Here is a 23,674-nt window from a genome sequence, read left to right as displayed (position 1 = left end):
AATACTAAAGAGATGAAATAATTCTGATGCAACTTAAAATTTCAATTAACTAGATGATTTTGAAGGGTCCACATGAATGTCCACAATGAGACTTCCTGAAGGGACTTTAAGGGTTTAAATAACTAAATCCTGCAGTGTCCTGAGAAGTTCTTTAATGCTATAGTACAATTTACATGAACAACATAAACAACTACATTGCCTTTCCTCAAGACATTGAAATTATTTACACAAATTAGACCAAACTTACATCTTTTATTTCACACAGGCAATCTGGAATACATACTGAACACATTTGGGACATTTTGTTTAATTTATGCTAGTAATCTGAAAAGTCACCCTATCTATAGTAACTAACATATCCAGATAAGTGTTAATTCACTGAAGAAACTCTTATTACCTTTTCTTAACTGTTGTACACTTTTTTTTAAAGACGAAGAAGAAAAAGAAAGTCTCAATCTTATGAAGTTAGGAAAGAAAACAGAGAAGAGGTTGACTCACTTGCCCAAGGTCATCCAGCAACCAGTGGAAAACCAGGCCTGAGAGCCCTCCCTCTCCATGCCACCGAGCTCTGTGGACGAACCAGACCAGGCAATTGGCTTTACAGCCTGTGGGGCTACAAAAGCCAGAACAGAACACTTCCTGGTAGCAAAATAAGGAAAGAGTGTATCGGGTTATCCTTTCAAAAGGCTAAAGGCAGGCGCCTGCTAGAGAAAAAAACTGACAGCTCCAGCTGGAAGCCTTTCTCAACCATTCTCCAAAACAAGTAAAGTGAGCCAAGCAACTTCAACTTCTTACTGTGTATTTCTGGTGAGTGGCTTTGGGGAGACATTGGTAAAATCAAGAAAAGAAGAATATTCATGACTCACAACCTACACTTACTTGTCAAAAGACCCAACATACCATCCATGCATGTATACCTACCATTTTCATTTTGATGATCAGGCCAAAAAGCTATTTAAATGGACCCTCCTTTTGTAGCCCTGCCTTGACCAAATGGCTAGCGGCTTCAGTCCAACAAGACGATGCATGTTCTTTCTCAAGATTAACAGTCATGGAAGTTTCAACAAGCCTCCCTTCCCCATCTGTGGAATGGTTACAGACCACAATTTACTTGAGAGATTTTGTTTTTTAACCTCCTTCCCTTGTAACACAAGAACCCTCTCATTGAATGTCTTTATATACAACAAAGTGAAAATGTTGATGAAATTTTTCTGAACTAAAAGTTTTTGACAAAAGATGCAGTCTTTCACAGATGCAAAATACTGTAGCCTCACAAGTTCAATTCAGTGATTAGTCAAAGGACAAAAGTATCTAAGTGCCCTTCTAAGAAAAGAATATTTGCTCAAGTATGATTCCCAGTAGTATGCACTCTAATGTGCCCTATATTTTAAGTTGATTATTTCAGAAAGATGTATGTTTTAAATAGCAATTTTAATATACTCTCACATCCAACACACGCTATTTGTTTTTATCTTAAACATCCCTGACATATGTGCATCTGCTTACCATATCCAATGACATGGAACTCACTATCTATTCCAGAACTGAAGGATAAATCCTCTAGGTCACGACAGAGGTCAGGCCTGAGGAGAAAACAAGCCCTACTGAGCTTCTGACTAGACCGACAATATCTCAAGTATAGTTTTAAGTCATCTGAAGTTAAAAGGATCATTGGCCATTGACAGTACGTCCAGAGGATAACAGTATGATGAGAAATTTTGAAACCAGAAGATTTAAGTAACACTTGAAAAGGCTGGATGGAATATTTAGCCTAGAGATGAGAAGAGGACAAGGAAACTTGGAAGATGTCCAAATATTTGAAGACAAGTAATGTAGAAATAGATACAAGCATGGTCTTTTAAAAGAAAAGAATAAGAATTAAAAGGCAGAAGTTACAGAAGAGCAAATTTCAGCTAAATCCTTTCTAACAACTAGAGCTGCACAACATGAGAACTGGCTGCCTCATTTCACAGGAAGGCTCTACTAGGAGCTTGATGATCATCTGTCAGGGATCTGAACTTGGTGCCTTCCAAAGTCTGTTCATTTTTAGTTACTTCTCTATTTCCCTATAGGCTCTTGAGCAAAACAACCAATCTCTCTGCCTCTCAAGTTGTAAAACTGTGCTAATACAGTAGCACTGTAATTTTATGGTGGTATAAGAGAGGAGGAAAATATCCTTCTTAGAGAGATAATAAAGCAGTAAGCAGCCATACACCTGTGGGAGATATCACCTGATCTGATTAAAATGCACAAGGAATGGAACAGTAATGAAGATATTTATACTGCACACACATGATGGGAGGATAAACCCCATGAAAACCTTTGGAGCCATTCGGGAAGAAAGAGCATAAAGGTCCCATGAGCAGCACCTACAGGAAATCACTGGAACCTGGAAGCAGGGGTGCAGGTTGCCCAGGAGTCTAACTCCCAAAGAGCAGCTTAGCCACTGGAAAATCTGCCTCTAATTCCTAGTTGGGAAAGCTTTGCAACTGCCAATTTTTTCAGTCACATGGGAAGTAAGTTTGTCAGGCTTCCTTAAAATTCCATTCTTCAAAATAAGCCTCTCATCCTTAGAGAGACTAATTAAAAACAAAAATCCATATTTCCAACCATTTCCCTTCTGGTCAGAAACACTAATAAGAAACTAGACTCTCAGATAAAAGGCTACTTAACAGATTAGTCAACATCCACTCCACCCTTTGGCACCACCAGCCCAACCTCCCCTGGAGGAGTGTAACCACACCGAGAGACATAAGAAACACATCTCAAGTGATTCACACCAAGAATATGAATGGTCTAGGCCCCAGCACAGGAACTGGTTGTATTGTTACTACACATATGTCACACCTCATGTCTCAGTCTACACAATGGAGGATTAATATCGCCCCCTTTTTTTCTCCCCACCAATCTATTTCAAGTTTGGAAGGTGTCAGAGGGCGTTAATACAAAACAGTATTAGTTCCATGATTAAAAGAACTAATGAACAATAAGAGCCAAGAGGAAAGGGTCATTTTATTACTTTCCAAATATGACATGAGAAATCAGAAATTAATTGAAAAAAATGCCCTAACAAGAAATTGCTACATAACATTATTAGTAATGTGGATATAATAACTAAAGGGAAATTAATGATTAGAAGCAAAGCACCAGTACCCTGCAGTTTTTAGAAAGAAACTCAGCAAGAACACATTTATTCAGCACTGTAGGGGCTAAGTTATTCAACATATTTGAGAGTTCACCCCACTCATACCTTTAAGCAATAATATTGTATTTCAAACAGAGTATATAGAACAGAAATTAATCTATTCATGATGACAGGTAGAATTTAGAGCATCAATTATAATGCCATGAGATCAAGGTAGAAGTCTACCTTGTTTCTACATTAAATGACTACAAACTGCTGTGATTTTCAAAAAATATTCTTATGTATTTTTTATTGTTTTTTTCTTTTCCCATAGAGTGCCTTGTTCTCAGGCTATCAATATATCAGCTTTAGTCTTGCCAACATCCTTATCTCTGTCAGCATAACGTTTCTCCATCTTCTAAGTGTTGCTTCTAAATCTAACATGGGCTGTGACACTAAGTAGTTTGTTAGAATTCTTCACAGAGTAAACATGGAAGAGATAGGATCAAGTTCCTCATAAACTCTGCTACAGAATTAGTGTTTGCATGTTTTTACACATAGGTTTTATGGCAACCACCTCAACTACTGAGACAGCTTTTCTACCTGCTTCAATATTCTTAGCCACAGCCCGGAACAGAAGAGATTCTAAGAAACCTAATCTCTGATAAGTGGAAAGGTCATATATTTTAGGACAAGAAATAAATTTTTATTTCATTTCTATTATATGTTGCTACACACACTAGTCGTTGTGAAGACACAAATATAAAAGGCAAAGACCACTGAGAGAACTAGACCAGGACATGAAGGACAGCACAAAGGGACACCTGCTCTGAGCGAGTTCAATGTCAAGTACCTACGAACGCTGAGAAAAAAACACCAGTGCAGACTTAGAAGACAGGTGAGAGGAACTTCCTGGAGGGAAACATTATGAATTGACTGCTGAAAGACTGCACGCATCTCAAATCCATCCAGGGGCAGAAGCGCAGAGGGGACAGCATGTGCCAAGGCACTGTAGTAACAAAGCACAGGATGCCTTCTGGGAACGACAAACGATATTGCATAGTTAGTCTATCACGTATGTGTGGAGAAATGGCTGAAAATGAAATGAGGTAATACACATGGGTCAGATAATAGAGGACTGAATATATAATAATATTTTACATTTTGTCTTGAGGGCAACCCCAAACCATCGACAGAACTGAACTATAAGAGTAGGAATCCAAGCAGTTCTTCACTTTATAAAAACTTACTCTGGCAAGAAGGAAGAGCTTAAAAAGAGCAACAGGTCACTATGTCCTAAGTAATCATTATGGCTTAAGAATGGAAAGGAACAAATGGTTCAGGAGGTACTGCAGGTGGTCCAGTGTAAGTCAAAGTAGGTTTAAACCTGGGGGACATCACCCTGGCCAGTTTTGCTCAGCGGTTAGAGCGTTAGCCTGCAGTCCCGGACTCGATTCCGGCCAAGGGCATGTACTTTGGTTGCGGTTTGTCCTTGGCCCTGGATGGGGTCGTGCAGGTGGCAACCAATCAATATGTCTCTCTCACATCAATGTTTCTCTTTCTCTCTCTCTTTCTTTCCCCTCCCCCCACCCACCTCTTTCCACTCTGTCTGAAGATAAATATAAAAATATCCTCAGGTGAGGATTAAAAATAAATAAAAATAAACCTGGGGGGCAGGGGTAGATAGTAGCAACTATGGAAAGTTAAAAAGGCATATGTCAGAAGTGTTATAAAATAACACTTGGTTAATGAATGTCTGTTCTACTTACAAAACTGGAGCAATAATTTACCATTTGAAAGAGAAGATACAGCCCTGCCGTTGAGCACCATCCCATGGTCCTGGTTCAGGGCACATGCCCGGGATGCAGGCTCAATCCCCAGTAGGGGGTGTGTAGGAGGCAGCCAATCAATGTTTCTATCTCTCTCCTTTCCTCTCTCTCTCTAAAATAAAAATCAATAAAAACATATTGAAAAAGAAGATAAAGCTAGCAAAAGAAAAGTTTAAAGACACAAGGTATTTTGCTTGAAATATAAAGGATAAATCCTGTATAAAATATAAATGGTAAATGAATAACTTCTTATAATATCTGTATTATTTTATTACATCATTTAATTTTGAGACATAATACTTATTATATTCCAAAATACTAGAAGATGGTCTTCCTTTATTTCGCACGATCTTTGATGTAGAAGGCTCTGCGCAGGCCGTCCTCCCCACCCTTCTCCCACATCTCTGCCAGTGCAACCGTTTCTCCTGTTGACGAGGGCTCATGGCCACGAGAAGGAACTGACTTCATTTTTTGACAGTTCCAACTGATTTAAATCCCTTTTTGGATAAAACTGATATATAATCTTTTTACTTGGACATAAAATCACTTCCCTACAACTTCCACCAAGCATTTCCAAATACTATACTCAGGAGTTTTACATCATGAATCTGTTTCAATAACTACAAGGCAATTCTTAAAGCACCTTTAAAAAATAAAAATACAAGAAAGACAAGTATCACATGATCTCACTCATATATAGAATCTAATGAATGAAATAAACTGACAAACAAAATAAATCCAGTGACATGGAAGCAGGGAACAGACTGACAAACCTCAGAGGGAAGTGGGGAGGGAAGGGCAGGAAGACATTAACCAAAGAACTTACGCATATATGCGGAGCCCATGGAAACTAGACAATAGTGTGGTGAAGGCCTCTGGGGGAGGGGGATTAAGGGGGTCAATGGGCAAAAAAAGGGAGGACCTCTGTAATACCTCCAACAATAAAGATAAATTTACACCCGGCCAGTACAGCTCAGTGGCTGAGCATCAACCTAGGTACCAAGAGGTCGTCAGTTCAATTCCAGGTTGTAGGTCCAATCCCCAGTGGGGGCATGCAGGAGGCGGCCAAAGGATGTTCTCTCTCATCAATGTTTCTATCTCTTTTACTTTCTCCCTTCCTCTCTCTAAATAAAGAAAAAAAAATTTTTAAATAAAGATAAATTTTAAATAAAAATAAAAATAAAGAAGTAAATTTCTTCTACATGAAACCAATAACCAGATCTTTTTGTCCTTGCAACCGACACCCCCAATTCTTGTCAGTCAGGTGGGTTTTATTTATCACATGCATGTAGGTCTCTCTCCAGAGATGGTTGTTTCACCAGGCATTACTGGCTTCTAGGGTAGAAGATCCATTACAACTGCCAGTTAAGTGACTTGTTTTTCTTGATTTATTGTCAAGAAGTAACATTAATTTTGCTGCCCAATAATGATTTACCAACTTTGTCATCTAAAATTTGGTAAACTCTATTGAGTAGATTTATTATTTTACAATGCTAACTTTCCCTTCTTTCCCATCCCCAATTCTGAATTGTGGTTATTGGCATAAGAAGTATAACAGATATTCAGGCTGTAAGTGCCAAATCCATTCACTCAAAAACACTACCTGTGCAGGAAATTTCTGATTCTTTTCTCAGTAAGCCAGAAACCCAAATAATGTACTTTCCATTTTCTACTTAATAATTCAATCAGTTCAAGATTGGGCTTAAAAAAGATCACATTCAATGTCTGCTCTCATTTAACATTGTTCAGTGGTTCTTGCCAAAGAAGAAATAAAAAAATAAGTCTATAGAGTAAAAGAGACAAAACTGGTCTTGCTTGCAGAATAAGATTACCAACCTAGAAATCTGAGAAAATAAATTAAGAAACTATTAAACTAAGTAAGATTGTGGTAAAATAACAGTACATAGATGGAAATATATAAATCATCATGCTTCCTGTTAAAAAATTAAAAAATGTAATAGAGAAGCTTTCCAACTCAAGTTGATGGACGGAACATACACACTTTAGTCTCTCCTGCTTTCCCAAGACAGGAAATGAATACAAAGGGAAAAAAGTCAAGAACAGCCAAAACATCTTAAGTTGGGGAGAGGTAGTGATCATTAGACAAAGAGACGGAGACAAGTTTCTTGTGGCTGTGTGATGAAAATGTGGACCAAGCACAGGAAGCTAAAGCCCAGACACAAGGGGGATGGGAGAGGGAGTTGCACAGGGAAAGAGGAAACTAATCTCCCCAGAGACCCCAGATGGGCTCATCGGCAGGTGTGGAAAGTGGCTATAAGAATTGGGAATGAAAACTGAGATATTAACTAAAATAGCTGTATCAAATGCCCCACTTCCCCCAATGAAACATCTATCTGACCCTGACCTCAGAGACAATCCAGGCGAAGAAGCTGGGTGCTGATAAAACCATTCAAACTGCCCACCAACATAGGCCTACACAGTGAGGATTGATGTCCAAGAGGCAAGCCTAGCTCCCCTGCGCATCTAGAGGCAGCCCCCTCCTGCCTAAGGACAGACCTCTCATTCACTCATCCTAAAGCAAAGTCTCACCCACGTGCACAGTTCTGCTCAACTTTTCCCACTGAGGAGATGCCTACTGTGGAAAGAGACCATATAGGAAAATTGCACCTGTCCAGAATAATTAACCAAAAGAAAGAGTGTTACAAAAGAAACAAACTATTGAAGAAACAGAGATTATTTATAGAACAGAACTTAAAAAAATTACTGTTGTTTTGTTTTGTAATATATAAGTATAATTTATATTATATTCATATATCCAGAACAATTGAGACATGGCATACAATAAACAGTATTCTACAAAAAGAACTGAGCATTAAAAAAAATTTGATTGATTAAAATATTCAAAGTAAGAACTGAAAGATAAAATAGAGAAAATGTCCCAAACATTGCAAGAAAATAACTGGACAACAACTAGCACAGAAAAAATGTGAGACACAGAGAATCAATCTATAAGGTCTATTATCCAACTAGTATGAGTTGGGTAATATACAAAAGACAATGGATATATGTAAATATTTTTAAATCAGTAATAAGGACCTAGAGGAAAGTCATGAGACACAAACAAGTTGAGTAAAACAGACTCTCATTTAGACTCACACCTGTGGCATTTCAGCATAAAAGGACCCCCCAAAAATCATAAAATTTTCCAGAAAAACAGAGAAATCGCTTACAAAAAAATAAGAATCATGCTGATATCAAACTTTTTTACCCCAACATGACATACATATATAATAAAGCATTATTTTCCTTTTTTAAATGCTCACATGAGGATATTTTTCCATTGATTTTCAGATAGGAGAAAGAGAGAAACATCAATGTAAGAGGAGCACATCAACTGGTTGCCTCCCGCATGACCCCAACCAGGGCCAGGGATCAAACCTGCAACTGAGGTACGTGCCCTCAACCGGAATCGAACCCACGACTCTTTGGTCCAAGGGACGAAGCTCTAACTACTGAGCAAAACCGGCTAGGGCTGAAGCATTATTTTCAAAATCCTAAATGAAGGTTACTATGACCCTGGCCAGTTTGGCTCAGCGGTTAGAGTATCAGCCCCACGGACCAAAGAGTTGCAAGTTCGATTCCAGTCAAGGGCACGTACTTTAGTTCTGGTTGTCTCCAACACTGGTAAGGGTCATACAGAAGACAACTAATCGATGTGTCTCTCTAACATCAATGGTTCGTTCTCTCTCTCTCTCTCTACACCACCCCCCCTTCCCACTCTATCTAAAGATAAATGGAAAAATATCCTCAGGTGAGGATTAAATTTTAAAAAGAAAGAAAGAAAGTTACTGTGAACCTAGAATTCTATATCCAGCCAAATATCAATCAAATGTGAGTGTAAAATAAATACATTCCCCCCCCCCCCACATATAAGTGTTGAAAACCTCCCTTATCTATACACCTTTTGCTTGAGGAAGTTATGTAAATTATGGGACCCAGACAATGTCTTTAAGAGTAAAATGGAGAAACATCCTTGAAGACTTCTGTGCAGCACAGTTAGAGAATGGTGGTCAAGACCAGAGCAGGAGGGCAGAGGGTTCCTGGAGCACAAACAGAAAAGTGGATCCCAGGCAACAGTATTAATCTTCAAGGCATGTTATAGGCTGGTTATGTTTTTCCAAGGACAAAAGGAAAAGTTATTAAACACGCTAAAACATTCAAAAGAATCTAACAGAATACAATGGCCCAAGTATTAAGCATTTAACATGTGGCAATATTTTATGCAATTGAGGACTATAAGGAAAGGCGAACCATTTGATCTAGATGCCAAGAACATCTCCTTTAAGGGGCCCATGGACAGACATACTTGGCTTGAAGTAAAAAATAAAATCTTAGCCCCCTGTCCATCTCAGTGGTGAAAAATATTTATTTTATCATAATATCAAGAATGTCACTGGTTTTTAACTTTTAAAAATTAACCTATAGAAAAATATGGGAGGATTTAAATGTGGTTATAAAACAAAATTTAATGTTATCAGTCTTGGCACTGTAAAAATAAATAACATAGGAAATGGGAAGGAAAAGGGAGTAAAGATAGGAGCAAAGAGCATTGAGGTCACCTTCTTACACAGTGAAAGGCTGAGACATACTGAGAAAAGTTAAAAAAAAACAAAAAAACAAGATAATAGAGATTTAAATAAGTGAAAATCAAAATACAACCCATTAGAGGAAATAAAACTCAAAATTGGGGAAACGATGAGATGAAGCTAACAGGTAATGCAAGCATATTGAGTCTTCATTGTCAAAGTGGGCAATACATAATGTTTAACTCTGATAAATGAAAATCCGTGTATACTGATTCACAAACATGTATCACATATGCACATGTGTGTTGGACCTCTTATTCCTGAAGAATCCAAAACGTTTTAATATATTCTCCACATTTTCATAGTTTCCCTAATTATTAATCCCACTTTCTCAAGGTAGAATGTAAAAAAACTGTTTTCCAGTCTCAATCATAGCTAAAATAAAGACGTGACCTAGGCTCTGTCAATCAAACCTAATTCAGCCCTGAGTGACACGACTGAATGGACTGGGCAAGGGGAGTCCATTTTTTGGCATGTGAGGTGAAATGTGTTTTAAGGTCAGAGGAAGCAGCAACTGACATAATCATGTTGGCATATATGTAATTTGCCCCAACACATTAATGTTTTATGTCAGGAAGAAACAGTAAAAGGCAAGACATAACCACAGAGCTTAGAGCCTCAGAGAAATTGGGTTCTATACATTATGCCTTTTGGCTCAGGCTGGCCCATCTGCTCCAATTTAAAAGTGTTTATTGCATGGTTCTCCCCAACTTTTATGCATTTTGCCCTTAACTCCATAACTCAGTAGGTTCAATCCTTCCTGACTCTAATTGCAAACCCTTACAAAGTTGTACAGGTATTAAGCGGTCTGCCCAATCTATTTTTTTTTTTTTTCATAAACCCTGTTTGTTTTTTTAGTGGATATTTGTGCAGAATGCAGGGCTACAGAAATGAGAAAGTTGTGTTATAGACAAAATATCTGTACAATGTACACAGAAACAGTCATCAGAAGAACAAAACAGAGAAATGGTTAAAAGTGACTGTGTTTAAGAAGAAAGCCTAGGGACGGGAAGGAGAAAGGTTGCTTTGCATTATAAGCTCTGCTAAACTCTATGTGTTGTTGACATGTTAGCATATTACTCTAATTTTTAAATCTCTTCTACTGCCACACACAGAAAAGGAAAAAGATGGGAGGGCAGAGAACTATAATAACAATGACACTATTCACAATATCAACAAAACATAAAACATTGAAAAATAAACTTGAGACGTGGAACAACTATGTAAGAAACTAGATAATTAAAGGTCTAAAAGAAAAAGATAAACAAGTAGAGAGCAAATCAAGTCCAGGGAAGAAACAGCAACAGAAGTGACCGAGTGTGTGTTTGAGGTGCTGATTATCCAGGCCTGGAAGGAGTGCAGAAACTTTGGAGTAGGTGAATTAGAGGGTGCAACAGTATTCCTCCTAATTTCATTTTTAAAACCTTTGTAGACTGCAGTTTCAATAAATTTCTAAGTTAAATTACAAAAGCTCGATACTGCAAAACCACAGTGTTATAATAGAGAAGGAAAGAAAATGTTACCGGCTATAACATAAATGCTACAATTGTGTAACTCCAAGTGCCAGTTTAATGAAAACATAAGTTAAATGACCATCAAAGTGAAGAACAGAAAGTCAACAAATGTAGATTTCTTACTTTACACCTAAAATGTAACAGAAAGTCAACAAATGTAGATTTCTTACTTTACACTAAAATGTTAAACTAGGAACACAATGTACCTGATCTTTTTTCACCATGGAATGAGGTAACGATTTCTTTCTTCTCACTGCTGCTCCTAATGCAAATGCAAACAGTTTAAACAAAAGAAAAATCTTGAGTAAAACTCAAATAATCTAAGTGTATAAAGGGGCACATCAAAAAGGATTAGAAACAGAAAAACATAATTATATAATTGCATCTTGCTTCTCTCCAGTTCCATGTGAAGGAAAAAAGAGCCAAATGAAATTAAATATGAGAGTATGATTTACAAGGTGGGTACAGTATTTAGGAATATTATATATTTTTTAAAAGTGTTATACAGGTGGGCAAATGTGGAAAAAAAATTCCTGAAATGTTGTAAAATATGTTGCAAGCTCAAATTTGGAAGCATATCATCAGCAAAACTCATGATAATTATTAAGGCATGAAGTTAGTTAACTGCAAAATAACTATTTTCACATGAGGTCCTGTTGTACTATGAAAATATCAGGGCTCAAGAATTTAAGACCTGAGACTGAACTGTAGTTCTGCCATTTATTAGCTGAGGGACTTAGGGAAGGTCCTAATCTTTATGAGACTCGGTTTTCTCATCTCTAAAATGGGAGTAAATCATTCTTAGCAAGCATGGCAACTGAACGGATTAAACAAAAACACATACAGTGTGACAGAAAGCCAGACACAAAGTACACATGAACTGAAAAGTTCTACCCATCACCATAAACACATTTCTATTGCTAACATCTTATACTTTCAAGTTATATTGAAATCACATCACAAATCACAGTTATTAAATTACATCTGAACATTATTCAAATTGTGCTCAAACTCTGTTTGAGAATCCGCATGCTTTACAATGAAAGCAAAGGTTCTGGAGTCCGGCGATCTGGGTGCAGCCAGCGATGTGAGCTGTGCAACCTGAAGCCAACTGCTCTACCTTCTCTAAACCTCAGTTTTCTCACCTATAAAATAATGACATGGATATCTAATTAAAAGAATGGCTGTGAATACTAAAAGAAAAATGCTTAAAACATGTCATTTTAACTTCTTTTGTTTACCACTTGCCAGTCACTATGCTAAGCTTTGTTATATAAAATATATTACATAAAATTAGATCAGAACCCATTATTTTAATCTTCTCTAAAACATAAGTGGTACAAAAAATAGATCAGGTGACGGGAGTGACACCCTCAGCTCAGTGCATTTTTTTTCCTATAAGAATTATCAGTTTCCCCTTTAATTTCTCTCACTGAAAAACCAAATTACTATTACATATCATTTTTGAAATTCAATAAGATCATTCAATAAATATGTATGAGTATCTTCTACATATTGGATATCCTCCAGACTCTTAGGGATAGTGCAAGAAAAATATACAAAACGCCCTGCCTTCATGGAATTCAGAGGAACTGGCCCAGGGTCACCACACAGGGCAATAAATGTAGTAGTCACATCCCAAATACAGCATCTGAGGATCTAGAACTTGTTCGAATTAGTACAACAACTAACTAGTTGTGGTCATGACCAAGAAAATACTATGGGAACAATGACTTGGCAAAGGTGGAACTAAGTTCTTAATTGTCAGCTTTCCTCATTTGGAAGGGAACAACTACCTTATCAGATAGGATGACCTTGCCCTGCCTGCCTGCTGTATGGGCAAAGTCAAACTGCATCCAAAATAATCACAAACTAAAAATGAAACTTACTTTTATTACTCCTAAAAAAAAAAAAAAAAAAAAAAAGCAGTTCATTTTATCCCAGATAATATTAAGTCTAAAAAGAATTTTGACTCGTTTCTTAAATAGGTTTTCAATATTAGAAGCTTATTATAATCATGAGTGAAATACACAATTTTAAACATACAATTTAAAATAACTTTACTTAGTTTACCATCAGAAAAATATAAACTATTCTAAACAAATAAACACATGTTAAATCAGTAAACCAAATATCCTTGTATTGTCAAAGAGACATAATTTTCAACTGGCCATATTCTTTGATTATGTGATTTTACTAAAAGGTTATTTGGAGAAGGAGAGGAACAGAGAGCAGAGTTTTCCAATTTGTTTTCAGTTCAATAGAGAATCAGTTATTCTGATATATACATTAAAGAAAACATTTGGATTACATTATAATATATGCTCTAGAAAAAGATACTTTCATGCTACTTATGCGGAACTATAACATAAAATATGCTTAATTTACAATGACACAGCCAGACCCCACTATGGAAACCTGGTGATATTAACCATGAAACTTGGCTCAAGAGAGGCCTCTAGTGGTTATAGGTAGTTACTAGAGCCCCTTCCCACCACCAACCTCCACCCTCCGGTGAAACTGGTACTCTCATTCATTCACTCCTTCTTTCCCCTCTCCCTCACCAATTAAAAGCCTCCAGCAAAACAGCTAGTATTCCATCACTGAATTATTCAACTGAGTCCCAGAAATCAACTGCAAATGTATATAAATGGTAGCATTAAACCATTATGGATTCTCTAACAGTAAATTCTCCAACTTCCCCATAAAAACAATTTAGAGACATTCAGTAAAATACAGACCCTAACCATCACCTTGCTAGTGTTAGCAATGTTAATAAAATGAAATCTATGGTAGTCTAAAAACCCTATGAAAATTTTTAAAAAATTAAACTCTACAAATTAGAGTTAGAATTCATAAAATATAACACATACATTTTTATGTTTACCTTCAATAGTACTATGTATGGGTCTTGTAAACACGTTTTGCACCATTCACAAATACGTAACACTAGCCCCAGGTGCAAATCCCAATCCAAGCAAACTCGGTTCTTTATACATAAATAATTATCCACTTGTAGGTGACGGAGGTGTTAACTCCTTTCCAGTTCCACTCCTATAATATCCCTTTCCTTTCTTATTGAGGGCCTCTCCACTTTCAGAACCACCATACACCCACCCCACCCTGTCAGCATCAGAAACAGCCTTGTCTTTTTTCAGGGCCCCAGTGAAGTCTTTTGAAGCATGAATGGAAACAGCTGGGGTGCCAGGGTAGAAGGATGTTAAATCTTCGCTCCCAACTATCTTCACTCCCTCATGCCACCAATGAATTACTCCCAGCCTCATCCCACACTGAGGTACTGCTGAAGCCTTGTCCTGCTCCAGTGATAGCCTTCCCCCCAAATACTCTGAGACCACAGATACCTCAATAGGTAGCCAAAGAACAACCATTTGCATCTATGGGCATAGCATCTTTTGTGACTTAACTCGGGTTTAAAAGAGAAAAGAGAGGGGGAAGTAAGAAGGCAAGGTGGAGAGAAGAGCAGGAGTAGAGAGAAGGTCCTTTCTATGTCATTTCCTAACTTTGTTGAAAACAATGTTTTTAACCAAAGTCCCCCCCCCCCCAAAAAAAAAAGTAGATTACTTGTAGGGATGGGGCTTTGCGACAATATCTTGTACCACAGTGTGTTGGAATAGATAAAAATCCTAACAGAAGCACCACATAACAGCTGTGATCATGAAAACGTCACAGGTCACTCCTGGCACCAGCAAGAAGGCCAAAGTGAACAGGCCCAGGCTGACCTCTTCCAGCTCAAAAATCCATGACAATGACCTACCTGCATTGCAGACAAGGAAATGAGAGAAGAAATGTTCTGAAAAGCCCAAATCGTTATCACAGGTTTGAAGGGTAAAGCATTTGTTCTTGGTTCATAAGAAAACATTATTGGCCCTCTCTGGCCAATGCATATGCCTCAGTTACAAAATCTGTTCATCAGGATTCCATGCACAGCTGGCAATAATGTGACAGCAAGAAGTAAGGTAAAATTTAAATTTAAAAAGGCTTAAAGCCATAAAAGTTATGCACAGAAATGTACCAATGAAGTAAATGTAAATGTCTTAATACAGTATAACAACCCATGTTCATATGGATTATTTTTAAAGATACAATTACATACAAAAGGTTCTGGAAATATTGACAAAATAATCCAAAAGGTTAAGAAGTGTTTAAAGCTGTACATAGAATAGTAACCCGCATCTATGCAGAAAATGAAATTATCAGAAGAACTCGTTTCTCAAAAATTATAGCTGAAGTTGTAGTCAACTTCACTTTGCTTTTTAGAATAGATAAATTGGCCCTATTATAATGAGAATTCAAATTTATTTTTATACACCATTATGAAAAATGTACAACTGTTAAGAAAAATAAAAACACAAGGTCAAACAAAAAAGACTTTTAAATGTTTCAACAGAATAAATTAGTGGATCTATTCATAGAGGAACATTCTAGTTACTTTTTAAACCTTTATATAAGCATCAAGAAATATGAAAAAGCATCAAAATATTTCAATATTATGAATTTTCATAACATATTATCAAACTTTTCTCTTGCTTATTTCATAATAATTTTTCAGTAGGTATTTATCAAACACCAAGCCTATGCCAGGCATTGTTTCAGGGGCTGAGAACTCAGCAGTAGGCCACAGACAAAAATCCCTTCCCTCATAGACTGCATCTTCTAATAAGGTGAGAAAGATCAACAATATAAAATAACATATGTTCTATCGTGTTACTCTCTCCAGAGAAAAAGAAAGTAGTAAAAGCAGGTCCCAGTAGAAGGATGGGACTCGATATAAATAAGCTTGCCAGGGAAGGCCTCTGTGACAAAATGGCATTTGAGTAATGACCTAACAATCAAACAAGAGCACTTCTTGAAGGGTGGAAGGGTGGTGGGGTGTGAAATATGGTGAGATCAGGTAAAGCCCTGTAGGAATTTGACTTTCCCACTGAGTTTAATGAGAAACCACTGAGGCTTTTCATGACTAGAAGAGATATGATGGGACTCACACTTGAAAGGACCAACGCTGCCTATGGCGATGAAAGGTCAGAAGCAAGGAAAATAGTTATGAGGCTCTGACCAATCCCAGGTAAGAAAGTATAGTGGTTAGGGCCAGGATCAAAGGTCAAGCAGTAGAGGTGGTCCTATTCCGGACATACTGTGTAGGCAATGCCAGCAAGATCTGTTTGGACATGGAATGTGGGAAGGCAGAGCATGACAGAAATAGAAAAATCAAGAAGACTCTACGGTGGAAAGGCAAACTCTTATTTATTTCAATAATTAGTATAATTTCATCTTCGATTAAGTGAAAGCATGTCAAAATTGTGTCACTTCTCTATAAACATGTGAAAAATGACCTTGTAAATTGTTCTTTTTCTTTTTCTTTTTTTTCTTTGCAGTGTTATATGTAGTTGATTTTAAGTTCAATGACATGATTCTTGAAATCTTGAATTTCTTTCAAAGCCTGTCATTCTGCGCAAATCAAGCTATTATTTTCCATAGGCAGCTTCTCTGGATTTCTACTCATTAAAAAAAAAAATCTTTTCAAGCGAGGCAGCACCTCAAGACCTAACGTTGTCTGGCCACTTTGTTAACACTGTAGCCCACTTTTTAATTCATTTTGACTGTCGTGCGTCTCAGTAGGAAAGCTCATTCAAGCCCACAACTTTTTTTTTTTTTTAAGATATTCTTAATATTTTTTTCTTTATTGATTTTAGAGAGGGAGGAAGGGGGAGAGAGATAGAAACATCAGTGAGAGAGAATATCGATTAGCTGCCTCCTGCATGACCCCCACTGGGGATTTGTGGGCATGTGCCCTGACTGGGAATGGAACCAGCAACCCTTTGTACATAGGTTGATGCTCAACCACTCAGCCACACCAGCTGGACAAGCACACAATTCTTAACCATCGTCCTTACTCCTAGACTCAAGAAGGGCAGCTCCACTTAGAGCTCCTATTTTACCTCAATGTGACAGCTGAGCTGGGCTATGAAAAATGGAACAAGGGACGTGGACAGAGTTAATAACAAAAGAAACTCCTCCAGGTCAGAGCACACCCAGGCTCTCCCAGAACCTATAAAAAGGCCTACTATAATAATAGGAATCCAAGAAAACTAATCAACAGGAGCATGGTTCTTTTTTTACTCTCTGTTAAAGTATAACAACATACAAAAAAGGGCACAAAATGAGTATTCTGCTCAATTTTAAAAAATTGAACCTATGTAACTCAGAACAAGAAACTTACCAGCAATCCATACCCCTCCCTCATACCCTCTGCCAACAGTTAACCACCATATTCATCAATGACCTAACACCTAACACCACAGATCAGTTCTGTCTAGTTTTGAAGTTTATATAAATTAATCACACACTGTGTACTCATTTGAATCTAACTTTTTAAAGTCAAATTGTGTTTGTGAAATGGAAACAAACACATTGATCCATTAAATTTTTGGTTCATTCTCATTGCCAAACAATATTCTATTTACTTATTTTTCCATTCTCTGGTTGATGTGCACTCAGGTAGCTTACAGTGTGAGACTATTAGAAATGGTGTTCCTGGGAACATTCTTGAACTTATCTTTTGTACATTTCATTGCATATATACACAAGAGTGGAATCCTGGGGTTATAGAAGTCATGTAGATAATAGCAAATGATTTTTCTAAATGGTTGTCCCAATTTATATTCCTAACAGAAGTATATGAGAGATGGGTTGATTCACATCTTCAGCAATACTTGGTATTTGGGTATTTTTTATTTTAGCCAGAATGATGTCTTGAGTGGTATCACATTGTGGTTTTAATTTGTATGTCCTGATGACAAAAAAAAAAGTGAACATGTTTTCATATTTTCATTTGCCATTTTGATATCTTTCTTTATGAAGTGCCTTTTCAATACTTTTGCCCATAATTCTATTGAGATGTCCTCTTTATTTTAAATTGTAAGTGTATTTTATATTTCTAAATATAACTTTCAATGAGTTTCTCCAAATCTGTGGGTTGTCTACTCTCTTATTAGAGCTTCTTGAAGAATATTTTTTTAATGAAGTCAAATTTTATCATCCTTTTAAAAATGTTAGTGTTCTTGGGTTTTCATTTTGTTTTGTTTCATTTAAGAAATCTTTGCCTGCACAAGATGACAGAGATATTCACCGATGCTTTCTCCCAAGAGCGTCATCATTTTTTCCTTTGACAAGTAGAATTGGAATTCCATCTGGAGTTGACATTTGTGTGATACTTTCCATGGTACCCAACTAAACAAGCATCATTTATTAAAAAGACCATCTTTTCCTCTATGAATGAAATTTCACCTTTGTCCTGAATCACATGATGCAACAGTCTGCTTCTGGACTCTTTATTCTGTTCCAACTGTCTATTTGTATGTTTTTACACCAATATAATGTTGTAATTACTACAGCCTTATAACACCTTTTGACACTAAATAATTAAGTCCCCCAGCTTTATTCTTCAAAATTGCCTTAGCTATTCTTGGTCCTAAAATCATTAACAAGGTAAGTGCTTCAGTTAGTTTATTCTCTCTGAATAACATTTTGTGATGTGATTTTTCTGTATAAAGTTCTTATACATGCATCACAATCTTCACCTACAAAAACTCTATGCAACACTTTTATAACAGTAGTAACTGCAGATTATTTTCATCTAACTAACCTATAAAACTGTCTGTAAAGCTATGAGGATGCCAAAGTTCTTAAATATAGTAAATGTAAATTTACTTAAAGTCTTAGGACTCATTTGCTATAGCAATAAATCAAGAAAAAAATAACACATGAAATGTTACCTAAATGTTAGTAGATAAATCCATCACACACACACAAAAAAAGCTTAATCTTACTTATGTACCAGTATAGGAGTACTGTAGATGATATTGGTTAGAGCCCAGTAAATGAAAACTAAACTGTATCCTTGAGACCAGATTTTGTGAATCATATTAATAGTAAGCAACAAGATCAATCTAATCAGGCCAAAGTTCTAGAGGAAGCTTAGATGGAAAACTATAAATCAGAGCAGCCAGAATCCTACAACATAACATTCAAACTGTGATCCATATTAAGGTTATAGAAAGATTTCTTTTAAATAAGCCATCTTTATTTCTTTTGGAGAAGAGGCAAAAGAAAATTTAGCCAAACCATTTCTAACTATATTAACCCTGGTGTGTTAAGTCATAACCAATCAGAACTTAAAAACTCTGATTACCCCCCTGTGTTTATTTGTACCACTCCATTACTCACGCAACTCAGCCCACACTGGTCATATGAAGGACACAGTTTTGTAATAGTTTCAAATCAACATAGAGAATTATGGAAGGAAAAAAACCTAAGCAATTTGTTTCCTTGAGCATCTGGCTTATTATATAGCATACAATTCTTTCATGGCATAAATTTTTCAAATTTTAAATCAATCAAAAATGCTCACAAAGCTCAAAATTTCAAAACAATTCTTTGCAAATATCCAACAGATTTTGCCCAAGATTTTAAGGGAATGACACTCTATTGACACTATATCCATACCTTACAAACTGTATCCACATCCCAAGGTAGTATAGTCCTTAGATCAATGACTTCACAAGACACTCCAAGCTTTTCTTGAGCCATGGAAGCCACCTCTCGGATCACATGAACCTGAAATAAGGAGAAAAATATTAAGAAAATTACTATAGAAATTCAGGCCTAAAACATTAGTTGAGTTCTGACATCATTAATAAAAGTAGTATTTAAAGTCAGAGGAGTTAATCTTCACAGAGAATTAATAAATTTGTTTTTGACATGTTGAACCCTATATTTCACCAAAATAATCAAATATAGAAGTCTAGAAAACAGACAGAAAGAGGTTCTAAGAGAAAGTGAGACCAGTCATTGCTAGAGATACTGATTCCAAAGATAACAGCCACAGAGGTGGGTAGTAGGTGGGGTTTCTAGGGAAAACATTTAGAGCTGTGGTTCTCAACCTTCCTAATGCTGCGACCATTTAATACAGTTCCTCATGTTGTGGTGACCCCCAACCATAAAATTATTTTCATTGCTACTTCACAACTGTTATGTCTTAGGTGACCCCTGTGAAAGGACAGTTCAACCCCCAAAGGCGTCGTGACCCACAGGTTGAGAACCACTGATTTAGAGAGAATAGTCAGGGTAGAAGTCATGGAATCCTGTAGATGACCAACAGTTACAGGGAAGACAGATGAACAAAAGCTACTAAAAACTAAAAACAAACAAAGAAAAAGAAACAGGAAGAAAATCAGGGTACTGTGTATTCCAGAAGCTAAAGAAGAAAGGGTTTCATAGATAGAGTAGCCAGTGCCATATACCAGAGCAATATAGGACAGAGTTGGACTTAACAATTAGAAGGTTAGTGATGTTAGTAGAAATAGTTTTAGTGAATTAGTGGGAACAGAATTCACAAGGTCATAAGGACATTAAGGAATTAAATACTGGTGGTAGAAATTGTTGAAGGTTAGTAATGAAAGGAGGAAAATATACTGTTATTTAAAAGAAAAGCTGGGTAGAAAAATGTACTTTTCGATAGTGAAGACATATACACCATTAAAATTTTTTTCTTTATTGATTTTTAGAGAGAGGAAGGAAAAAGGAGAGAGAGAAAAGCATCGATGAGAGAGAACACCGACTGGCCACCTCCTGCATGCCCCCCAATGGGGTGGGGCCCACTACTTGGGCACGTGCCCTGACAGGGAATCAAACTGGTAACCTCTTAGTGCGTGGGTCAGTGCTTAACCACTGAGCCACACCAGCCAGGCAGATACATACCTTTTTAAAAAAAGGGACATGGAAAAAAGAAACTGAAGATGCAAGAGAGAGAAGAACCAATTGATATATCATAGTCCTGAAGAAAATAAATGTAATATAATCTGAAACAGATTTGGAGAGGTAACTATGACAACCAGATGCCTCTCCTTGAAGACAAGGGAAATAGGAAAGGACTGAAAGAAGTGATAGGTATAAAGGGAAAACGAGTAATGGGAGTTAACATCTAACACACTCTAATTTCCCTATTAAAAAGAGAGGCAAGCCCTGGCCGGTTTGGCTCAGCAGTTAGAGCGTTGGCCTGCGGTCTGGAGAGAACCAAGTTCGGTTCCTGCTAAGGGCACATATCAGTTTGGACCTTGGTCAGTTTGTCCCCGGCCCTGGTTGGGTCGTGTGGGTGGCGACCACTCAATGTGTCCCTTTCACGTCGATGTTTCTCTATCTCTCTCCTTCCCACTCTATCTGAACAAAATATCGAAAAAAAAAAAAAAAGAGAGAGAGGCAAGGACACATTCTGAGAGTGACCAAGGATGTGGATTAAAAGGTTTCCCACCCACCAGAGGTGAGAAACCATGAGGACTGTAGCTCTCCTAGCCAAAAAATCAAGTGGAGAGAGGAGGTTGTAATATAGCAAATGATTTGTATTATCTTCTTTATACTACCATATTAAAGTTTCTAAAATAAGCAATTATTTCCTTTACACAGAAAAAAGAAAAACTAAATTTCTGTAAAAGGTGATTAAGAAGTTAAGAGAGAGACGTCTATGGCCAGAGAAAGAGTTCGAGCTTAAAAGATTAGAGATAGAGCAATGTGTCCACAAGCAGTGGGGAGAGTGGGGGCGGATCAGCGGTGAGGCTTACTGGAAAACAGAAAGGTATGGAATTCTGAGGCTGGACCACTGGATGGGTCCACATGGCCAATAACGTAGCCACAAGAGATGGCAGCAGATGAGGTGAAAAAGAAAATAGTAAGTAAAGGGCAGCAACAAGTAGTGGATAGGTAAAATGTGCTTTAGAAGAAACAGTGTTTTTAATGAATAGGTTGTAAACTCAGCCTATTTTTAATGTCTTCACCATATGTGTATATATATATATATATATTTTAATGACTGAATAAGCACCCAACCTTCAATCAAAAATCAATACCAGATATAGACGAAACACCAAACAAGACAAATTTGAAATAAGTAAAACATCGTTTTCAGTTCTTCATAGTATCAGGATTAAAAGTAAGAGCTTCCAAGCGCACAAACCTTACCAATTAGTATAAATGTCACTGACCTGAGTGCCCCAGGCAACTAGAGTAACATCACTTCCTCCCTGTATGACCTCAGCCTGGGACAAGGGGATGTTGTATGGTTCCACGGGAACCTGTTCCACTGGATATAAAACGGGAAAAATGAAAGGTCAGTTATTTTCTCTCATGTAACATTTGTGCATAAAAGAATATAAGAACCTCATTGTGGCAAAGCTCTATTTATTCCTCCATAAATTCCAGGTTATTTATAACAGAAATAGCATTTACCATACAGCTTCATGACATGACTACACAGATGAAAAAATACAATTTAAATGTATGAAATATATCAGCTATCCTGGAACAGAAAAAGGATGTTAGACTTCAGTCAATAATAATGTATCAAACTGTACCATACTAATGTAAGATGCTAGTAACTGGGGAAACTGGGCGTGGAGTGTATGGAAACTCTCTGTACTACCTTCACACTATATTTTTTGTAAATTTAAAACTGTTCTGAAAAATAAAGTGTTAACAAATGTAATATATCTGTTAAAACTTTATTGGACTAAATTAAGTTCCCAAACAAGTTTTCTATCAAGAAGCAAATTTATACATGTTTGGGGAAAAATAAAGCCACTTAGAAGGGCCAATTTTTAAGCATTTTTTTTTTTTTCATTTTGCATCTATGAATACTTTGTCAACCATAGCAGCTGACAACACCTTAATTTTCAAAGCTGAATCCTACAGAACTCAGAGAGAAAAACTGAATCAGCTCCACCAGGCCAAAACGAAGAATAGCCACTGGCATCCCAGAAAAAACCATTTCATGATTTCTCTGCCCAGCCAGGTTACAAAAAAATATAGAATTGGCTGAATTTGAGCAGAAATCATACAGCAAATTTTTAAATTAAATTGAGTAGAAAGTTGAAAGAATTACCCATTATATTGGGAGGCCATCTTGAAATCCTATGTAAGAGCATTACAGTGGAACTGGCAGGGGAGAAAAATGCTCCCTTTTGTTCCTTTTCCACATGGTCATATTATCATTGCTACATAATTTTTTTTTAATTCAAAGAACACAAAAGAGTAAAATAAAAGGTTGCCTCTGCTCCCCAAGTTAGCCCTTCCAACTCCATTGGCCAAAAGTAATCAATGCCAACAATTTCCGGGGTGTCTGCAATGGACAGCTCTTCCTTTGTGGCATCCAGATTTCTCAATTCTGTTTCTACATTTGGGAAATGCCCACTTATGAGGCATGGCCCTTTCTCCACTGCAGAAGTGAGGTCCTTGTATTCACTTTTCCAGCATCCCTTGCAGCTAGAGCACAAAACATGGACTCTGCCAATAAATGCACCCATGTCAGACTCTGAATTGGAAGCTGATGACACACAAGAACAGCAAGGGTCCAGAATCTATTCCAGAATATTAGTAAGTGTGGAGGTAGATCCAGTATCCAGGCTCAGAGGTTTTAATGATTCACACTGCAATTCCATGCCCACTGAAAACTGCTGGGGAAAATTTGCAGAACCAATTATACAGTTGAATTTTGGGTATTGCTTCTAGATAGATATACACCTCTAAGCCAAG

The 23,674-nt window shown here is 37.0% G+C and overlaps 1 protein-coding gene across 4 annotated transcripts in view; it reads right to left on the bottom strand.

Moving 5' to 3' along the window:
• BCKDHB (branched chain keto acid dehydrogenase E1 subunit beta) overlaps window positions 1-23,674 on the bottom strand; it is a 263,784-nt gene that overhangs the window by 121,985 nt on the left and 118,125 nt on the right. For 3 of the 4 annotated variants that reach the window (XM_036249160.1, XM_036249158.1, XM_036249159.1), the window contains exons 7-8: window positions 22,129-22,226; window positions 19,598-19,708 (exon numbers count right to left, since the gene is read on the bottom strand). In XM_036249160.1, coding sequence (XP_036105053.1) covers window positions 19,598-19,708; window positions 22,129-22,226 — 209 coding nt within the window. Of the gene's footprint in view, window positions 1-8,931; window positions 9,015-11,280; window positions 11,337-19,597; window positions 19,709-22,128; window positions 22,227-23,674 lie in introns of those variants that run through there. The other variant, XM_036249161.1, reaches the window with a different exon arrangement.

Source organism: Molossus molossus, unplaced genomic scaffold, assembly GCF_014108415.1.
Source record: "Molossus molossus isolate mMolMol1 unplaced genomic scaffold, mMolMol1.p scaffold_m16_p_8, whole genome shotgun sequence".
NCBI classification, from domain to species: domain Eukaryota; kingdom Metazoa; phylum Chordata; class Mammalia; order Chiroptera; family Molossidae; genus Molossus; species Molossus molossus.
This window is presented reverse-complemented; position numbering and strand designations above follow the sequence as displayed.